This window comes from Trichechus manatus, unplaced genomic scaffold (genome assembly GCF_000243295.1).
Source record: "Trichechus manatus latirostris isolate Lorelei unplaced genomic scaffold, TriManLat1.0 scaffold00038, whole genome shotgun sequence".
Classification (NCBI taxonomy): Eukaryota; Metazoa; Chordata; class Mammalia; order Sirenia; family Trichechidae; genus Trichechus; species Trichechus manatus.
In genome coordinates this window covers 178,568-200,015 of record NW_004443974.1, presented here as the reverse complement: position 1 = coordinate 200,015, position 21,448 = coordinate 178,568, and the positions used below count along the sequence as shown (strand labels likewise).

General features: G+C 41.1%; 1 protein-coding gene across 1 annotated transcript; it reads right to left on the bottom strand.

The window, feature by feature from the left end:
• Positions 1–9,758: 9,758 nt before the first annotated feature.
• SNAI2 (snail family transcriptional repressor 2) lies at positions 9,759–12,343 on the bottom strand. The gene is made up of 3 exons (XM_004375600.1): positions 12,087–12,343; positions 10,837–11,382; positions 9,759–9,940 (listed from the first exon to the last, which is right to left on the bottom strand). The coding sequence occupies exons 1-3, from the start codon at positions 12,163–12,165 to the stop codon at positions 9,759–9,761; spliced, it is 807 nt and encodes a 268-aa protein (XP_004375657.1). The 5' UTR covers positions 12,166–12,343.
• Positions 12,344–21,448: the final 9,105 nt, after the last annotated feature.

Below are 21,448 nucleotides of genomic sequence, written 5' to 3'. Positions count from 1 at the left end.
TACGCAGGGTCGCTATGAGTAGGAACTGACTCAATAACACCTAACAACAACAACAACAACAAATATGTAGGGAAAAAAACCTGTCTGGAGTCTCATCCAATTTAATTATATAAAAAAGTCATTATAGCTACGTAAGGGAAATTTTATTTCTCTATTATTATGTAATAATACCTACCTCATACCTCCTCTCCTCCATGTTTTATAGAATATCTTTTCACCTTAATTTCATATGTTCTCTAAGCATTTTCAAAGAGTTTGCTGTAAACTAATTTTTCGAAGGACTGATACGGAAATTAGAATTATTCAAAAAGTTTGTGGGTTTTCTTTTTTATTCTTTTTTATGTTTTCACTAAGGGGCCTTGTTCATATCTCTTTCCATTGAAACGTGCTTGATTGGGCAATGGCAGGCAAGCAATAAGCAGTAGGAAGAAAAATGGGCCTTCTTTGCTTGGATAAACTATCTGATTTGTAGTATATCCTTCACCACACCTTCAGCTTCCACACCCTACCCTCATCTGCCATTGCTGTGACCCTCTCATTCTTAAAGCATGGGCCCCAGGCCCATTCAGAAACACAGAGGTGCACACTCCCAAGCTCACCCAGCCCTTATAATTCAGAACTCTGGGGCAGGCCCAGAAGCCTGTGTTAACAGGCCTCTTGCTGATTCTGAGACTCGCCGGTGCAGCCGCCTCCTCAAATGATTGCCCCTGCATCCACTGCCCTGGTGTCCACACCCCAGGCTGTCCTCCCGCACCTCCAATCACCGATGCCGGAGATGTGCCGGAGGATTCTGTTTCTGTATTCAGGGCAGAGGGAAGCTGGTGGAGTCTCTGGTCCCTGCAAGGCTACAGCAGATCCTCATTCCTGGCAGAGGGAGCAGGGAGGGAACCCTCCAGTGATTTAGGAAATAATATTATGGTCATTATTCCCTGTCCTTGAGCATAGAGAATGTGACCCAGCTGGAGCTGGGCTCACAAGGACTCACAAGGACACATCAACTGGGCCCTGAGGTATAAAGACAATAGCCAAGATAATCTTGGAAAATATCTTTTAGGGAAACTTTCACGTAAAGCCAATCAAACAGAACACAAAAGATTTTCTACTCTTATCTTTTTCTGTTAGCATTTAATGAATACAAATTTGTTGGACCAGTGAAGACCCTCCTGACTCTCCTTACTGAAACCTGTACCAATGATTGTTAAGAAGGGCAATTCAAAATGTAGGATCACAGTTTCTAGCCAATCTGAAAAGGTTAAACTTTCAATGGTTTTGCCCATTTGTAATGTTAATATATACCGATGGCTCTGTAACTGTTCTTTGGACTCGGGCAGACATGGCTGTGGCAGCATGCTTGTCCGTTTTCCCACTTTTGTCTGTTCTGTGATATTTCCTTGGACTCGGGCAGACACGGCTGTGGCTGCATGCTTGTCTGTTTTCCCATTCTTGCCTAGTCTGTAGTGGTCTTTGGACTTGGACAGATATGGCTCTAGCAGCATGCTTATCCATTTTCCCACTTTTGTCTATTCTGTGATATTTGCTTGGACTCGGGCAGACATGGCTCTGGCAACATGGTTGTTGTTTCCCATTTCTGCCCTTTTGAATATATGCTGAATAAAACTTTCTTTTGCTTTACTAGACTTTGTGATGTTTTTCCCCTACAACACCAGTCACCAGCTCCTCCATGGTGGCCTGGTGCTGGTTTAGGCTGCTACTCAGAACAGTATTTTTGTCCAGCAGTGCATGTGTTTTATAAGTATGGCCAGTGTTTGGGAACAAAACCAGAAGCACAGCTGGACAGCACTGTCAGGGAGGCAACAGAGCTCCCCGAAAGCACTCTTGTGCATGTGTGGGTAGGGGTGATGAACTTGAACAAAAGAGCAAAGCTCTCCTCCTCCATCTTTCCAGAGTGGGCTGCTGGTAGACCTTCTAGACCCGCCCCCACCCCAGGCCGTGCTCACCTGGACCAAGTAATGGTCAGCCTGGGCAGAGATGGGCTACCAGGACCTGATGCCCTCCCACATCTGATAAGGAGGTCCACATTAGTCAAATGTTAGTGATGATTTACCCATGTTTGCACTGCATTGTCCCTCAAGAACCTTACACTTTTCCTTCCAATTCTCTAGTTAACTCCAAATGAATTATTTCCATTATAATTCAAGTCTTCACTCAGTTTAGACTTTGTAGGCCTAAGGTGTGAAGATCTCCACTGTATTTTCCTTAAAGAGCCTGGTTTTAAAATAAGCTCACTCTATAAAAGAAGAGGAACCCTGGTGGTGCAGTGGTTAAGAGCTTGACTGCTAACCAAAAGGCAGCGGCAGTTCAAATCTGCCAGCCGCTCTTTGCTCCTTGGAAACCCTACCGGGCAGTTCTACTCTGTCCTGTAGGGTCACCATGAGTTGAAATCAACTTGGCGGCAATGGGTGTGTGTATATAGAGAGAGTTATATAGAGTTATAGTTATACATACATCCCTGGTAGCGCAACCATTAAATGTTAGGTTGCTAACGAATGGTTGGCAGTAGGAACCCACACAGTGGCTCTGTGGGAGACAGATGTGGCAGTCTGCTTTTGTAAAGATTGTTGCTAGGTGCTGTCAAGTCTGTTCTGACCCATACTGACCGTATATAGAACAGAACGAAACACTGCCCGTTCCTGTCCCATCCTCATAATCGTTGCTATGTGCGAGCCCATTGTTACAGCCACTGTGTCAATCTATCTCGTTGAGGGTCTTCCTCTTTTTCACTGACCCTCTACTTTACCAAGCATGATGTCCTTCTCCAGGGACTGGTCCCTCCTGAAAACATGCCCAAAGTATGTGAGATGAAATCTTGCCTAGGAAATCCTATGAAGCAGTTCTACTCTGTCACATAGGGTCGATATGGGTCGAAAGTGACTGGACAGCACTAATAACAAACACACACACGTCACCAGTTCAGAGAAAATAGTTTTTACCAATGAATGCTTATTTGCAACTTCACATAAATAATATAGTAACCTGAGAATTAGAGACAAAATACATCCACTAGCTTCTACATGAGAAAATGTCAAAAAATTTTAAAGATAATGGAGCTGGTTGGAAATGCAGACTCTCGCAACCCTCCAACCCCCAGGCCTGGGATCTGCATGGTGACAAACCTCAGATTCCTGTGCACAGTGAACTTTGAGAGACACTGGACCTGATGCCCTCCTGTACTGTCCTCTGCCAAATTTAAAAAAAAATATTAACTCACAGAGTAGGGGAAGTGTTAAACTTCTACACATCTGATGGATATATAGGCAGGAGTTAGCCCTTGTAAGGCATAATCACCATTCATTTTCTTTGGTGCAAGAATGTATCACTATTTTATTCAATCCATATCTTTCCTTCCACGCCTTAGAATTAATCCATCCACTGTGACTCCTTGCCTGGGAGACATAGATTCTAGCCCCAAAATTATCTCCTCACATCCTGACTACTGAAAGGGGTGCCATGACAGGCCGGAGAGCCGCCTTGACTGTCCAGGCTGTGCTGGCTATTGTATGTTAATACTCCTTAAGCCTGATTAACACGGCCTCACATCTAGCTATAGGAATTTCCAAAAGGACAGACTGAATGGATTAAAAGGATGACTGATATAAGCAGAGGAGCTTAATTAAACATTTAAGTGAACCTGTGTACAAAATATATAAACTCACACAACTTTTATTCACAGCAACTCTTCTGCTCATAGCTATAAATAGCTTATGGAGCCTGCTGGAGTCAGGGGACAGGGACATACTGCCGTTTCCTCTGCTGATGGCCCATTGTTTTACAGGCTGGCCAGAGGCCAGGGAGGAAGGGTTGTCATGCTGGGTGCTGTGTGCATGCCTGACTTCTCAGAGCAGTCATTGCTTCCTGGAGTGTGAGCTGTAGATGCACTCCTTTACTCACAAATTGTACAAACTGACCACAGAAAGCTAAATGAGAGCTTTTTCCTCCTCCTATGCATCCATCTTGAGATAAGCAAAGGCTTTTGTTTTTCCTCTGCCTCCTATGAGACAAGTCATCTTATTTGAGAATCCTTGCTTCCCTAGATGAGCGAATACTCATTCTCAAATTATTGTTGCTCAAAATGTTTCCCCATATCTAAAGTAGGGACAGCTCCTTAGATTTGGGTCTTAGTAAGAAAGCCTGATATTTTCCAAGATTATAATTGCCTCATTACCCCAGAGTGTCCATATTTTAGTGGTGAAAGAAATGAATGTTTAGCTTGGAAGACTTTTTAGTTTAGGAAGATAAAAGCTGGAGAGAGATGTGTGGATGTGTGAGGGAGTAACAGTGGCCTTCAAGAAAATGAAGTGTTAATGTACAGAGGATGGAGACCAGCTGTTTTTCCTCTCCACTGAGGACAGGCCAGAGGAAATGGGCCCACGGCGCAACAGGGGGAACTCAGGGCTGGGTCAGGGCCATCTCATGGCACTGAGGGTTGATGCTAGAGTGGGGCAGGGGGAGGTGGCTAACATGACTTCTAGAAAGTGGCTCTGAAGATTGACTGTTCTCTGTATACTGTATAATCTCTGAATCCTGATAGTCCCCAAATACCCAATGAAGATATTTAATTTCAAGGCACAGCATCATTGTCCTTTTCCACAAATACCTATTACATGCTTACAACATATAAAACACTGTACTGAGTGGAGGAGAACATGGTCTCCAGTTCCCATGGCACAGTGGGAAAGCAGGGTCTGCAGTGAGATTTCAGCTTGGCAGCTTACCATCCTGGTTACCTAGATTCAATTATTCAACTTCTCTGAGCTTAACGTCCTTATCTGTAAAGTACCAGCTCCACAGAGAACTTGTTAACATAGAAAGCGATGATAGATGTAAGTTTCCTGGAACAAGAGCAAGTAGGCATTCCCCTTTCATAGCCCACAGAACAGGCCAGGCCCAGGTAAATTCAAACCCTTTGTGCCAAATTATTTTTTATATAGTTCCCTTCAGATGACACTAGCGTCACAAGATGGGACATTAGTAGCCCAAGAACCTTGAGATGCAAAGAAGGGAAATGGAACTTGTGTTTCCCAGCGGTCAGACGGGAGCACATACTATAAGTGCGGCCCCGTCAGCCCAGGAAACCTGAGAAGCACAAAATTTAACTGGGCCTTGTATGTCCCAGTAGTCTCTGAATGGGACATGTATCAAAAATAATTTGGCCAGGAAAGGGTTAATAAACAGCATCAGTGTGTACTAGTTATTACGATATATGAGACCCATTCATGCAGGGGATGTTGACTTCTTTATCTGTGACACTGATAATCTCTTCATAGGAACTGAGGTATTGTTACCCTTATTTTACATTTCAGGAACCAGAGGCACAGGTGGGCTAAATAACTTGAGTAAGGACATACAGCCAACATTTTATGGGTCAGTGATTCCATAAACATGCATATCAGGTTAAAAAGCGTATGCTCCTTCCACCACATCATGCAGTCTTACACTATGTGAAACAAATGAGGGAGACTGAGATGTAAGCATCATGTGCACTCATGCTTACACCCCTGTTTTCAAAACTCCGGACCTCAGAATGCCTATTAAGCCTTATCCACGTGCCCAAGATTTGACCCTTCTCCACTTTCTTGAGCATCCAGTCTATTTTGGAAGGCTGTCATCACAAGCTTAGAAGACAAAAATAAATTCTCTTTGAAGACCTCTTAGAAATTAACAAATTGTTTTGCAATATAGTGGAATATGTTGAATTTCTTTTAGATCTGTAAGCTATTTTTCACTACTCTATCATTTTATCCATTTATTCATTCAACAGACATTTGTTGATGTCTGTGTTCCAGGTGATGTGCTGGGTTCTGGGAATTTCTTATTTAAGGATGTTCTCTATTATAAAAAAAGAGAGAGATCAACAAAAGATTGCAACATAATGAGGTAAGTGCTCTGGTATAAATGGTGCATAAAGTTCACAGAAGGGGGGAATTTGGAAAGATATTTCAAAGTGACATTTGAGCTCGGTCTTATGTGTTGTAGGTGAGCAGACATCTAGTCAGAGATCATGGTGAAAACTCTGTTTCATGAAATCCCAGGGGTTAGGGCTCTTCTACATTCTTCCACCCCTATCCAATCTAAGGTCTGACCCATCTCCATGACATCCCAACCAATGATTGTTTATTCAGCCTGCTCCTGAACACCTGCTATGAAAGACTATTCCCCATAGTATCTGTACATGGTATGTGTATGTGGTATGTGTGTAAGTGTGTGTGGTATGGTATATGTGTGTGCAGGTGTGTGATACATGAATGTGTGCATGTGTGTGGTGTTTGGTATGTGTGGTTTGTAACATGTGTGAGTGTGTGTGTGGCGTGTGATGTGTGGTGTGTCTGTGAGTGTGTATGTTATATGTGGTGTGTGTGCATGATGCACCTATGGTGTATGCAGTGTGTGTTGTGTGAATGTGCGTGCATGTGTGTGAATGAGTATGTTTGGTGTATGTGCATGTGTGTGTGTGGTATGTGTGGTGTATGTGGTGTGCATGTGTGTGCAATTGTGTGAGTGTGTGGTATGTGTATGTGGCATGTGTGGTGTGTGATATGTGTGGTGTATGTCAGTGTGTGTGTGTCTCTGTGGTATGTGTGTATGTGTGTATGAGGTGTGTGTAGTGTGTGCGATGTATGAGGTGTGTGTGTAGTGTGTGAGAGTGGTGTGGTGTGTGGTATGTGTGGTATATGTGTGTAGTGTGTGGTGTGTGTATGTTTCATATATATTCTGATCAGAACCATAGATATTAATATGAAGTTGCCTTTTGGAAATTGCATCTTGTCCTGTCTCCTCATCTTCAAACCTAGGAGCACTGCTGGCTCTGTTTTTACAAATACCTGTCTGTCTCTATCTCATCACTGGCTAAGTCCTTCTCTTGCTCCCCCTGCTTGAAACCCCCATGCACTGCTGTTGTTAGATGCTGAGCTTGCAATAATATCTGTGTTTTACTGCTTTCCCTCAAGGTTCTTGGGTGCTGGGATGGAATTAAAGACTGTATATTCTTAGCTTTTACTATGTCAAAAATAGTGAATTTAATCTTTGTGTTTTTATAAAATTTTTACTATGCTACTGAGCTGTACATATAGAATATCTTATTATCTGATATACCTTAATTCAGGACCTATGATATCTTAATGAGAGTAGAACATTTTAATAATGAATTAAATTATAATGATGAGAACAAAGGTGAATATTTTGCAAAAAGTATTACCATTAATTTTTCACTAAGGTATTAAACCAATGAACCAATCTATGCTTTAAGACACTGGCTGTTTTGAGTTTTGGACACCAAGAAGCTTCTTGCTTATAGATCTATGAACCTAGGAGTGAGTTCGGGTAGATGTGGTTCCTCATAGAGCCAAGCAGTGCACTTGAAGAATGCTTGACTCATTCACATTCTTCCCTTGCAAGACATTTCGACATGTTATTTGTCTGGAAACTTCCAGTATTTTTGTTTGGCAATCATTTCTATACCATACACAATTAGCTAAAGTTGCTTTTTTATAACTCCAAGATGTACCCATCAAGCTATCAGCCATTTTTTTTTAAGTTTATTAATTGCTATTCCAAAGAAATTTGCCTCTAAAAAATACGTCCTGAGATAAGATTAAAAAGAAAAAAAAAAAAAGCAGAATATTAAATTGAATATTTTTTTAGTCAAATGCAAAATGTTTTCATTTGTTGGCTAGGAATATATGTGTCCCATAGAGTGGAATGTGTGTGAAGATTAATAGTATCGGTACTGTAGCTCCTAATGACCTGTCCTAACAGTTATGAGACAAAGTTCTGGCTTTTATTTATACCACGAGGGCATTATAAGGAAAAATGAGATTCTGCAAGTTTGGAGCGTACAAGACAGAAGTGCTTCACAGTAGCAGGAACTATCGTCATCATGGGTTTGAAGGTTGGATTCAAAACAGCCTTTGCTGTTTGTCACAGTGCCTATAGTGGGTAGCATTCTTGCACAGGAGTTAGTATTCCTGCATTTAGTAAATGTGCACTTCTATATGGAGTAGAGGGTCATGTTATGTTTTATCAGGTATATATTGGATTTGGTGGGTGCTTGTACAAACCTGCTCAAAACGGCACAAAAGGAAACCTTCACTCTCCACTACTTAGCCCTGCCCCCATCAAACCTATCACTTATTTTATCTCACTAGATGTGGGTTGTTTTTGCAGGGCTTAATTTTCCAACTTGTGTAATTTATGGTAAATTCATTTTTTCCCTGATGCTTTCATGCAGGTTTTCCACTTTTTCCTCTTACATCTCATTAAATGATATTTTTTAAAAAATCATAAACTGTCCCAGTGGCCTTATTTGGTAATACGAGTGATTGTTACTTGTTTCATAAAGTCAACATAATAAAGTCAATATAAATAGAAGGTTTTGAAAAGTATCTTTGACTTGTAATCGTGTGAATATTTTTAGCACCCAGAAAGTGATTTTTATCAAGGGGGCATGCTAACAAACTACATGATGATGGAGTCTTTACGGATGTAACAGTGTTATTTTAAGAATAAAGAAAAAACTACAGTTTAATTTATTAGAATCTAACATTTATAAAATAACATCCGATATGCATACTAGCACTATTTGCATTTTCTCTTATTAGCAAAAGAAAGGATACTTTGTGTAGGAGTTTGGTACTAATCAGAAAGCAACTGAAGTCTGAAAATAGTATGCAAACAATAGATTTTAAATCAAAAAGGTTTATTGTAAAAAAAAAGACCTTTAAAATTGTTTTTTTTTTTTTTAAAAAAGAAAGAATTGATTTACAAATCTTCAGGTCGTTTATAGGCATAGCTACAGACATCTCACTTTCATACAAAACCCATTCAATCATATAAAAATAAACACAAATTTACGTTGACTCATCATTTATACAATTAGAAAAAGGCACTTGGAAGGGGGTACTGTTAGGTGTATTGCATTTGTTGTTTGCATTGAAAATATCTTTAGTACATTATGAGTTCCCAAGTATCCTCTCTTGCACTTATTCCCATTTTTAATTAAGTTTAGAAAATCATTAAAAATCTTAAAAAATATAAGACATGGATCAAGCATGCACCAGGAATGTCCAAAGTTTATTTTCTCTCCTCCCCTAAGGCACATACTCTTTACTGGCAAAAAATGAAAAAAAAAAAAACAACCACCCCTCAAAAAAAAAAAAAAAATCTTTTAATACATTCGTTTCTGTTTTGTTCTTTTTTTCCCACTCCTAAAAATACAGTTTAAAGCATTACAGATAATCAAAAAGGGCCTTAGTTTAACAAGACAACCAGACATCAAATATGTAATGAAGTAAACTTGGAATACTTTACAAGGCACCTGAGATAGTGTTTAGCATAGTCTCTTCCTATAGGAAATTCTATTACAAACTCTATTACAAAGCAATACATCAGTTGAAATGATTTGGCAGCAATATAAATCTTTGCATTCTTCCTTAGTTAAAAAAAATTTTTTTTTTTTTTTGCTTCATCTTTGAAAAGTTAGGTCCTTGTCTTTTATCCTCAATCTAGCTGTCAGTAAATATACAGTAATTTTAAACTTCACATGGAAAGGATCAACTTTAAACACATGGATTTTGTGATTTTCAGTTGTGTGCATGTGCTTGTGTGTGTGTGTGTGTGTGTGTGTGTGTGTGTGTGTATTTTTGCCTGGTAAGCACAAGAGAAAATGCCTTTGGACTGTTAGCTATCGTTTCGAATTGGAGTGAAGAAATGAATTCTATCCCAGTAAACATTGATTGCGTCACTCAGTGTGCTACGCAGCAGCCTGATTCCTCATGTTTGTGCAGAAGAGACATTCGAGAGAAGGTTTTGGAGCAGTTTTTGCACTGGTATTTCTTTACATCAGAATGGGTCTGCAGATGGGCCCTCAGATTTGACCTGTCTGCAAATGCTCTGTTGCAGTGAGGGCAAGAAAAAGGCTTCTCCCCTGTTGGGGGTGGGGGGAAATGAAAAAGAAAGTCAGTGTTTTTAGAGGAAAAATAAAGTCAAACAATGTTTATAAATATCCACCACATTTTGCCAAAAGAATGAAAAGCAGCAAAGCTTGATTAAAATTCCCTGTAACAGACAATTATTTTAATATCTGTCCCTTTAAAACAAAATTGAATCTTGCGTTTTAAAAAATCACACCCAGAATATTATTACTGCTGCCAGTCACACAGAAATAATTCGTGTAGTTCTAGGACTTTCATTTATAAAAGCTTTCTGCTTCAGCAGGTGCAGCGAATGCTGAGCTCCTCCCAACGTTTCCCAATATTTTCCTTTTTCCCTCTTTCTGTATTATGAATAAGAAAGTATAAATGACTTGACTCTCCAGAGGATGATTTTGTGCTAGGACATAAAAAATTCAGCAGGAAGAAAAACAAAAGCAAAACAAATTCAGTTCCATCTGCCCAACTAGCTCTGGGCTGCTAGATATCATAGCGTGAATGTGATTAAAAGAAACTATAGGTAAACCCTTCATCTATTTACCAAATCAATTGATTAAGATAGTAACATTTGTATTTGCTGATTACACAGAGCACACATTCAAATACATCTTTCCTGATTTTCTAACTGATCTTTGAGACCAAACCTCCAGCATCTACTTTCCAAAGTCTAAATGTTGTTTGCAGTCTCTGCAACAGAGGCTGTTAACAAGAACTGGAGCACTTGGTGCTCTAATGACTTTTGGAGAGTATTCAGGAAGTAGCTATAAATTAACATCAATCAGTAAGAGCACTGTGTCACTACTTAATGCAAATCCAATAGCCAGCACAGAGCTTCATCCTAGCGGAGGGCAACATTCCTATATATGTTTTTTTTTTTTTTTGTTTCTCTTACCAGTGTGAGTTCTAATGTGTCCTTGAAGTAGCCAGGGTCTAGAAAATGCCTTGCCACAGATCTTGCAGACACAAGGTAAGGTGTGGGTCCGAATGTGCATCTTAAGGGCGCCCAGGCTCACATATTCCTTGTCACAGTATTTACAGCTGAAGGATTTCCTAGACTGGGCATCACAGTGCAGCTGCTTATGTTTGGCCAGCCCAGAAAAAGTTGAATAGGTCTTATTGCATAAATTGCACTGAAACTTTTCAGCTTCAATGGCATGGGGGTCTGAAAGCTTGGATTGTATTCTTTCCTCTTCATCACTAATGGGACTTTCTGAGCCACTGTGGTCCTTGGATGAGGTGTCAGATGGAGGAGGGGGACTCACTGGCCCCAAGGCTGAGGGATATCCAGAGAGAGGAGAGAGGTCATTTGGCAGTGGGGAGTGGAATGGAGCTGTTGTAGTCCACACGGTAATGGGGTTGTATGCTCCTGAGCTGAGGACCTCTGGTTGTGGGATGACCGGAATGGGATAACTCTCATAGAGATATGGGGAAATAATCACTAGGGTAAAGAAGAGGAAAGAAAATTACAGTGAAAATAATTAAACCACCACATGAAGAAGCTGTGTGACAGCACCTACAGGACTTTATAATGAAGATTGAGGCCCATTTATGGGGGCTTTTATAAAACCTTTCATTTCTACCCAGAAACCCATATAGTTGTTGCATGTTGTACACACATACGTCCACTGAGCACGTAGTCTGACAGCTGCTCTAAGCTATATAGTGTTCTGTTGTGGGGAGTGCAGCCAAAGAAGGGCCTCCACACTCTCAGTGCCTGATAAAGAGCCTGCATCTTATTTTCAAACATGTAGAAAAGTAGTTTTTCATTTTATGCATGGGTTAGTTACATGTTTTATGTTTGTGAGTACAAAAATATCTGTAAACCAAGCTACTTTATTAAAAAGTCATTTTACATGAAAATAACAGTAATTCAAACTTTACGTAATATGTTACTCATCCTCCGTATATATTCATTACGCATACACACATGTTTTAGAAATGAGCTGGCAACAGTCAAATGAAGATTTTCTTGTCCGCTAAGAGTTTGAAAAGTTTTTAATTAAAACTTACCCTAAAGGACTAAAAGACTGTAAACTCACTGTCTAAAAGGAAAACAGCATAGTTTAGCTCTTTCATAGTAGTATTTGAGCAGTGATATAAATAAAATGTACGTAATTTATTTATTTATTTATTTATTTTTACCTGTGTGTGTGTCCAGTTCGCTGTAATTTGGCTTTTTGGAGGCGTTGAAATGCTTCTTGACCAGGAAGGAGCGCGGCATCTTGCAGGCGGGTCCGGTGTCCCTAGGAGCCCTGGTGCGAATAACGGTCCGGCTGCTAGGACAGAGCCGCCGCCGGTCACTTAAAGCATCGCGGCCGGCTCCAGGCGAGGGCCCTGCTCAGGTGCGGCAGGGGTGAAGGACCGGCGCCTCTGAAGTTGCCCAGGCTCCTTTACAAACTGAACCCGTTTTCCCTGGGAGGATTTTTTTTTTTTTTTTTTCCTTTTGCAAGAAGGATCCAATCACAGCTGAGAGGTTCAGATTTCAGCTCCTCCCTCTGGGACAGCTGTGAACAGAGGAAGAATCTGTTGTCAGACTAAATTATTCTGGTTCAAAATGGGCTGTTCTTTGGGATTTCAGTGGAGAGGGGGGAAAAAAGTGTTTAAGTATTTTCAAGAGAGATAATTTGACTTATTTAACTCTGCCAGCTAGCTATTCGTGCTGAGAGCTGGATAAGTCATACCAACTGCCATTTGTGTCTACAGAGGGTTTGGCTTCCAGATGTGGCTTAAAGTGAATGCAAAGGGGCAAAATGTTCTTTTGGGTAAGGGGCCCGGAGTCCAGCCAGCTACCAGGTCAGACTCTGGTGCTAACCCGAGCCTGTATTTGCAAGTGACATTTGGAGGAGGTTTTCCTTGTAGATTGACCGAATACTTAACTCTTGGCTTTTGAAAAAGAGAGGTGCCCAAGGAGACAAAAGCGCCGTGAGTGCGGAGGCTCGCACAGTGTGGGCTTCTCTGTCTGGGTGAGGACTGGGCTGCATGCCATTCGTGCTCCTCGTGCCGGGGGACGGGGGACGCATTCCACACGGCCCAGGCTCCAGGAGAGAGCCAGAGGCGGCGCTTCCTCGGGAAATGAAGTAGTCGTGTCACCATGTTAGCTACAGCACTGGAGAGAAATGCTGTCTCCGCACTAAATATCTGTTATCAGAGGAACTGGACGACTACACAGAAAATGAAGAAGGGAATCCAGAGAGGAGGAAGCGATAGGTAAACCATCATCAGCAACGATGGGAAGTTCTCTCACAAATACATTTGACAAGAAGTTTTATCTTTTCATCTATCAGTGTGTTTTCATTTAAAAAAAAAAAAAGCGTGTTTGGGTCCCTAGAGACAATTATTTCATTTCTAATATTTGTCTTATTTGTTGCTATTTTCTGCAGCATAAAGTCATCCAAATTCTTCTCAGGATCTGCCAGTTTATTAAAACCATAAAAGAATACAGTTATAAATACTGCTTGTTTAAGATTTAAAGAAGATAGTCTAGTAACCTAAAAAAAGAATCTCAATTTTGTGTATGGTATTAAATCTAAAATACTCTAAACTGGCTCAATTTAAAAATGTCATCACTTTTTCCAAGCCTCTCTGTTTCAGACTACCCTTCCTACTTTTTGCTCAAAGAATAAGGAAAGAGCAAATTCACATGAAGACCACCCCCAACCTTGTGTCTAACAGGTTCTGGAAGAGAAAAGTGAAAAAGAAAATAACAGAGGTTGTGTTAAGACTTGTAAAAGTAAAGAGCATTGTCAGGTGGCATAACTTCTTAATCTTGGGATGAGAAAACAGGAGTGTGTGTTTGTGGGAGTGGGTGCGGAGCTCACAGTCTTCATGAGCTAATTGCAAAGATTCTTTTTTTTCCCTTCCAACAATCACTAATTTGAATGTCAAACAGAGAACCACATTTAGATGAATCCTTACCTTGAAGGAACTGTGTCTGCAAGAGACAGGAAACCATAAGTGCAAGCTCTGTTTCTCCACAGATTGTGAACTGGAATATAACTCAGAGCAAATTTTTTGAGCTTGCTGCTTTCTGTAATGATTTGTTCAGATTTAGGCACCTGGTTTATGGAAAAAGGAATCCTCATTGCCCTTTCCACCCCATTTTCTGCAAAAGGAACATTTTGTTAGAGATACAATATAGTAGAGAAAACACAGATTGTCATGTGTTTTTATTCTTCCTTTCACTCTGTAGAGTCTGTTCACACTTGTGAAGAGTGTTAGATAATGTTTCAGTGTTTATTTGCTGGTAGTTAAAACACAAGTTAACCTGCTCAGATGTGTGTCTTTAAAATGCCTTTTAAAGTTTTAACAATAATTCACTACACTTGAAAATGGTTGGAATCGGAGAGTCCATGCTCAGGGGCCACATGTATACGGTCACACCTCACACAATCTCAGAATGGTGCGCACTTACTGGAAAGAGTGAATGGTGCTGAGAACTGTGGATGAGGCATGTTATTACACATGTCTGTATGTAGCTAGTCACACACACAGCCTGTGTGCGGTCTGCACTGAGGGCATGATTTAGACAGCGCAGATGTCTGCTCAGACAGCAGAGAGGTCTGGGGGCCGGAACAAAGTGGGAAAGCAGGAGCAGGGACATGAAGGCCACACCCAAGGGCCAACTGCTGGATACCTCTTAGACAAAAGATTTTCTCCCTCCAGTGAACCGAAGGATTCAGGATGAAGAAGCAGGCCTTGGTTGCTGACTAAAAGGTTCTCTCTGTACAGGACAGAGATCTTTCCTGAGGCAGCTGCCCCAGGTTTTAAATGCTTCGCTTTGGAATCAAATAGAAAGCCATCAGTGACTGATTTAAAAAAATAAAAATGGGCAAAACAAAACCAAGTAGGCTGTGCTAATGCAAGGAGTTAGTCTTAGGTTGATGAGAAATTGATGTTTTATGATTAGCCACATTGGAAACATTATCATACGAGGAAACAATGTTATCCTGAGACATTACTTCCCCTGTAGCCCAGTCAGGGCGAAGTTGTGTGGAAAACGTGCAAACACAGGACAAGCCCAGTCCAGCCTCAGCCTTAGCCTCAGCCTTAGAGTGAGAAGGTCAGAGAGGAAGGGAGAAAGATGGGAACAGCTGCCTGTGGGCCCTTCCAAATAGGCTGCCTGGCTCCTAGCAGGACCCAGAGGAGGGAGGGGCCTTGAGAGATAGCCCTTCCCTTTGGCTCCCCACCGCCCGCCACCCACCCAGGGTCCTTTACTTCCTTGTCCTCTGAGGCATCACTTTGTGGGCTCCGGGTGGGGGTGGGGGGCCAGTGAAGTGCCTAGGGAATCTAACTCATCAATTGCCTTGAATTTTAATAGATGAGACTTGGTGTGAGTTATTTTACTGTCTTTTAGTTCCTGTTTTCTTAAGAAGTTGACTAAGTTGCTGAAAACTTTGTAGATAAAGATCCCCCCCACCCCGCCCATGCCCCCACAGTTTCAGCCCAGCAGGAGGGCCAGCCCTCTGCATAGGCTTCTCCAGTCCTGCTGGGGTTTCTCCTGGGCCAGGCTTTCATGAAGAGCAGCTGGTGGGTTTGAACATTCAACCTTCAGGTTAGTAGCCAGTCATTTAACCATTGTGCCACCAGGGCTCCTTATCTCCTATATGTATGTCTATACAGAGAGACATGAAGGCTATATTCCTAATCCACAATTTAATTCAGTCTCAGATAAAGTAAATTAACCTCTAAAAGTGTAGGAGAAATAAATGTTTCCTTTTAGTACCTGAGTTTCACTATCTGTAAATTATGTCAATGCTTTTCCTTTTGTTTTTTCATAATGATATATAGACAAATATTTCACCACATAAAAGGGATAATTATCAGTGTGTGCACAGGTTGCTGCTTATTATGTATTCCGAGCTTAATTACAAGGAGAACCTTGTTTCTCTGGGTTTGTGGGTGGAACTTACATACACAGTCAACACGTCAACGTATGACTATCTCAACATGCATAGCGATGTTGAGATGATGCCAACAAGCAATGCCAGTGATGCCAACAGGCAAGCAACTCAGTGGATAAAACTACATGACTAAGCCAAATGTGAACAGATAGGTATGTATAAGTATATATATAAAATCTGTCTGTATGTATGTGCTATAAGCAAACGTACATATTTATGTACATTTATGTCTTTTTAGGGATTTGCATTATTTCCCATGTTTCCCCAGGTCCATATTTAGCAGGCTAATGTTGTCACTAGCCTTCTGTGTCTGTCTAGAATTAGCACTAATGCTCTTTGCTGAATAAGTACCAACTCATATGATCAGTAAATATTTTAAGATCATTTCAAACAGAAAACCTTGTGCAACATAGGAGCAGTCCTGTAATGAGATTTGGTTTTGTGTCAAATCACTTGTATTCAGGATCTTATTTCTAGTTGTGTTTTTATAATTCATTTCCTTTTCTGTGGACATAACATGGTTAGGGTGCATTCAGGGTAAAGCTATTCATCTTTTCAGGGTTCTCTTTTGTACCTTGTGGAAAGTCTTGAAGATCTGATCCGTAACATGAGCAAGAAAGACTTTAGAAAATGTTGAACTTATCATTAGTTTGATACCACAGCTCAGAGATATGTGGTTGCAAAGAGACACCTATTGACCAACTTTGGGAGACTCATTGGTTTCTTTTTCTTTCTTTTCCATAACTTTTTAGCAAGGTCTGCCACCTGGTGGGAGATGGAAGATTCATCCCTCAAAGAGCATCAAGAGTATCACTATGATATCATTTTATAACTGCCTTAATTTCAGAATAACATTACTTAAATTTTTGAATAGATTAACTTATTTTTAAATAAACATGAATCCTTTGTGTTTGTAGAAATACGTGTAACATTTATATAGCAAATTATGTTGGCTTTATAAGATAGGTAAGGGGAATTTATAATGTCCATCAGTCTATGCAGTAATAAAGAAAACAGGCAAAAATAGCTAACGTTATACTCAAAACTTAGTAAGCACTTCACATAACTTATTTCCCATAGCCCCCATAATGACCTACAAAGTGGAGAAATTTTAAAGACAGTGTCATTCAGAAAGAAAGAAAGTGATAGAACCAAGTTCTCTGCTCATATCTATCTGCCTCTGGGGATTTTGCACGCAGTTGTTTGTCTCTGCTCTACCCCCATGGTTTGCTCAGGCAGGCTAAGGAAGACACCTTACCAGGCAGTTTGTGGTGCTACAGGTCATGAGATAAAAGCCTCCATTCTTAAATATTTAATAAGAGCTGGCCACTGTGCTCAGCACTTCACACATATTATTTCATATAATTCCCCCAAAGTCGTTAATCCTGCAAGGTAGACATTATTAGCCCTGTTTACAGACAAAGAAATGAAAGCACAAAGAAATTAAATATCTTGCTCAAATCATACTGCTAGCAAGGAACAGGTAGGGGTGGGATTTGAATTTGGACCTGTTTAAGTTCAAATCCTACCTGCTTCACCACTGCTATAACACTATTTTAAGAGTGGTTTAGACTCATGATCAACTGTAAAACACTCCCTCTCTGAACACTTGACTTGGCACTTTCTTTCCCCCTCAGAGAACACTCACATATGAAGTTTCTAATCTATGGCGAGGGGGGCTTCTGTCTGCCTCACCATCCCATTACTCCACTAACCACCGCTCTGCTTCTCTGTGCCTTTCTTTTGTCCTCTGCCCATTGGGCTCGCTTTATTTCAAACTCGATGCCATTGACCTTCAGATGTTGGGAGTGGTGCTGGGAGACCCTGGAGAAGGCTGCTAAATTCCCAGCCCAGTAGCCACTGTTGTCTTTTGGTCTACCACAAGGATATGACCATTAATTCTTACTCTATAAACATCACACAGTTTCTTAAAACTGGAAGTAGTGGCTAATTTTGCCTTCATCTAATGGGTTTATAAGGGGGTAAATAAGTCCATCAATAAAGAACCAATATTTCCAAATAAAATGGAGGAGTTCCCTGTTCTGAGATGTTCCTGCTGTCTCTGTGCACGTTTGAGTGTGCATGCATGCAGGGTATGTGACAGTTCTGCCTTGCCAAGCATATGCCTCCATTGGTTTATACATGAGGGGATGTGTCTGGTCACCCTGCAGAGGGAACTTGAGGAGGGGAGCTTCCTGAGGCAGAACACATCCTCGGAGAATGGGGTTCCAGACTGTCAAACTTGACACTATGAGGAGACCTAGATAGGAGTCCAGTTCAAATGAGTGTGTTAATATCTCTGCTCACAAGGACTCCAGAGTCATAGACGCCTTCCCTTTCCTTTCTCATCTCTTTAACACAGGAGACTGTGAAACTGTCCAAGACATTTTAAAGAATCAGTGTCTAAATTATGCCACACTTATGATTATCTCCCTAATTTAGATTTTGATCCAACAACTTGGTAGGTTGTTTTCCCAAAACACGCCTATTTCAGGTCACTCAGGACAGAAGCTTATGGGAGCTCTCAGGCATCAGCTTGCACGTGGTTACTTTTCTCTTCTCCATCTTCTCTTCCCCATCTATTATGTAGCCCACCTCTCAAAGTGATGCAGATGGTCAAACCCAGTCACACTGCCCACTATGAAAGACTCTGGCAAAGAGGTCAAGACTGGGGTGGCAGACCCTCATGGCTATTTTGATTCACATTATGTATTGTTGCCCAGATAAAAACATCATCTTGTACGCTGTGATTTATCAAAATGGACATTTTCTTAAATTACAGTATAGCTGTTTAAAAAGAAACACACACATGTAGAATGATCTTTTCTAAAAATGCTTTTGAACTGCATTTTAAAACATACATTTTATGTTTTAAAGGCCAGGATAATTATTGGAAAGAAATACTGAGCTCCCTTATCCCCCTCAAATGCTAGTGCCCTTGTCCTGGGTACAAACTTATAGCCAGCCCTAAGGGAATGTGCCCTCATTGCCCAACTGGAAAGTGAGATGGCAGTTCAGGTTAGCTGGTAGCAGATGTAGCTGTTCAGGTAATGCTTGAAGCAGTGAGAGGTGCCCGGCTGCTTGCAGAGGACAGACCCTGTAGTGGGCTGTGTGGTAGGTCCCTCTGTCACTGTGCATTCCCATATAGGGTATTCCTTTCCCCCATGGCTTCCTCAGCACCACTGGTCCCCATCACCCAAACAAACCCAAACTCTATTGAGTGGGGTGGAATTTGGCACTTCCCTTTCAAAGAGAAGGCTGGAGATACTACGAAATGAAGTGGGAGAATAATCCTGAGACTCTCAAATTCTTTTGAGTCTTTAGAATTACACTGATGCTGAACAAGTGAGGGTCCAGATCCTGCAACTGTACTTCAGAAAGTGTAAAGAGGTTATGAGTTTTATGAGGAACCTGAGATGGATAAAATCATAGAATGTTAGAGCTGGGAGGGACCTGTGAAAGCTAGTCAATACTTCCCTTCATTATTATCCACAGAGGGTAAGGAGTGCCTTGCTCACGGTCTGGGCCTTCTTACATCACATAATGTTAGATCCAAAAGGTTAGACTTCTAGTACAAGGTCCTAACAGATAGTTCCATGGTGCCCTGTGGCAGACCAAATTTTATTTGAAAAAGTATCGATCAGCTGCTTTAAACTCTCCTTGAAGGTCTTTAAAGAAATCAAGATGAGGAGACGATGTGGTTCTCTATTTCAAACTCCCGTAAAATTCTTATTATGTCCCCTCCCCCCGCCAAAGTGATGCAGCAGAATGCCTGCGAGGTTGCTTTGTGGGGTTACTCTGGTTGTCATCTTACACCCCGCACTCTCAGAACCCCTGCCCCAGACTGCGCTGAAAAATGCTGAGAACGGCAGATATTGCTTACAAAGAGAACCAAAAGACTCCAGAGATATCACCTTAGAAAACAAGAAAAGATACTGTGATGTTTGTGCTTCAATAATTTTAAACTGAAGTGCAAAGGAAGACTTTTAACCCACACACATCAATAGAATGGAGAACTCTATTGATGTGCAAAGGATGGGTGTGGGCAGCTTGGTCTGCTTGGTCAGCTTTTCCCTTTACAGCCAAAGAGGGGATTCCCCTTGGCTATAAGCCTTCACTGAATGAGAGTTTGAAATAGCTTAGTTGGTATAATGTTTAGATACCTTGAACTCTGCACCCTAAATACATGAGGACAATGGCATCCTCAAAGGTGGGTTGCTGGTTCTGTAGCTGCTGACTCTTACCCCAGAGTCATCTACATAACCCTGTGACCTAACAGGAACAGTGAGCTTGCTGAGCAACCTTATAGCACCTTAGAGACCATCCCTAAGCCATCTAACATAGGAACTCTAGGGATACCACTGCTTGGCACAAAAGCATTTCCCTCATTTCTAAAGGTGGTAATGAAAATGTATCGTGCTGTTGTATGGGAGAAAAAAGGCATTCCTAGTAAACAGTACACCGTACAGTGGAGACTCAGAACCAACTCATCAGTTTTGAATTCCCATGACTTAAATCAAAGTGGCATTTTTGTCAGACAGAATAGAGAATTTCTCCTGGAGAAAAGTCAGAGTCGAGCTCCAGGGAAGCCAATAATTCGACACAATGATGTTGAAAATCAAGATTGCTGAGTGTGAAATACATCAGAGACGACATCAGGATTAACTAACTGTCAGTGTGAAGAGGGAATGAGTGCTCCTCCCAGAGGACCTTGCCTAGACTTTACAGGGATTAGCTCTTCTGAGGAGCCTGCTGGAAAGTTAACTGGACTAGAACACCTACAGTTGTTATTTACTTTCAGACATGATGGGGGTTGAGTTGTGGAATGTCAGCGGTAAGTTAAATTTACCACTCAATCAATTTTAGGGTACCAATTTAGAAGCTGCTACTGTGTATTATGTAATTCTGTTCTGAGAATGTGATTGGGATTTTTTCTTTTTCCTTATACTAGAAATGTCAGATATTCCCACTAGCAGCAAGTCAATGGATTCCAGAGTGGATTAAAAGAATAATTAATCTGGAAATGACAGAAAATGGTACTCTCATCATCACCATCATTGTTTCCTCATAAGAACACTTAAATTTGTATATATTCTGTACATTTCACCAGGTACATCCACAAGCTGGATGTATACGAAGCATGCAAATTAAGTATCAGCGTGATTGCTAGCACACTTCACTGAAGAAAAATTCCATTTTGATTAGAAAGGAGAATTAAAGGCCATATATTATAAACCCTTCATTTTTCATGCCACTTATACTTTCTTAAGCCGTGTATATTAGCCTGGAGATTAAAAAAAAATTCAAATTAAAACACATTAAGAGTAGTTCTCTGAGGCGAGGCCAAGATGGTGGGGTAGTCAGACGGCTTCCTATGTCCCTCTTACAACAAAGCCCTGAAAAAATAAGTGATTTGATTGTATGTGAATATCGAGGAGCACTGAACAAGGCAAAGTTGAGGAACTGGACTGAGTGGCGGGGGGAGAGAGAGACAGTTCAGAAGCAGCAAGGAGTTGCCTGACCTGACCCAGCAGGAGCTGCAGCCCTTGGGCCTGGATTGGCGTGGGTTGCACAGTGAGGTGGGCATACAGTTCCACTCGCTCG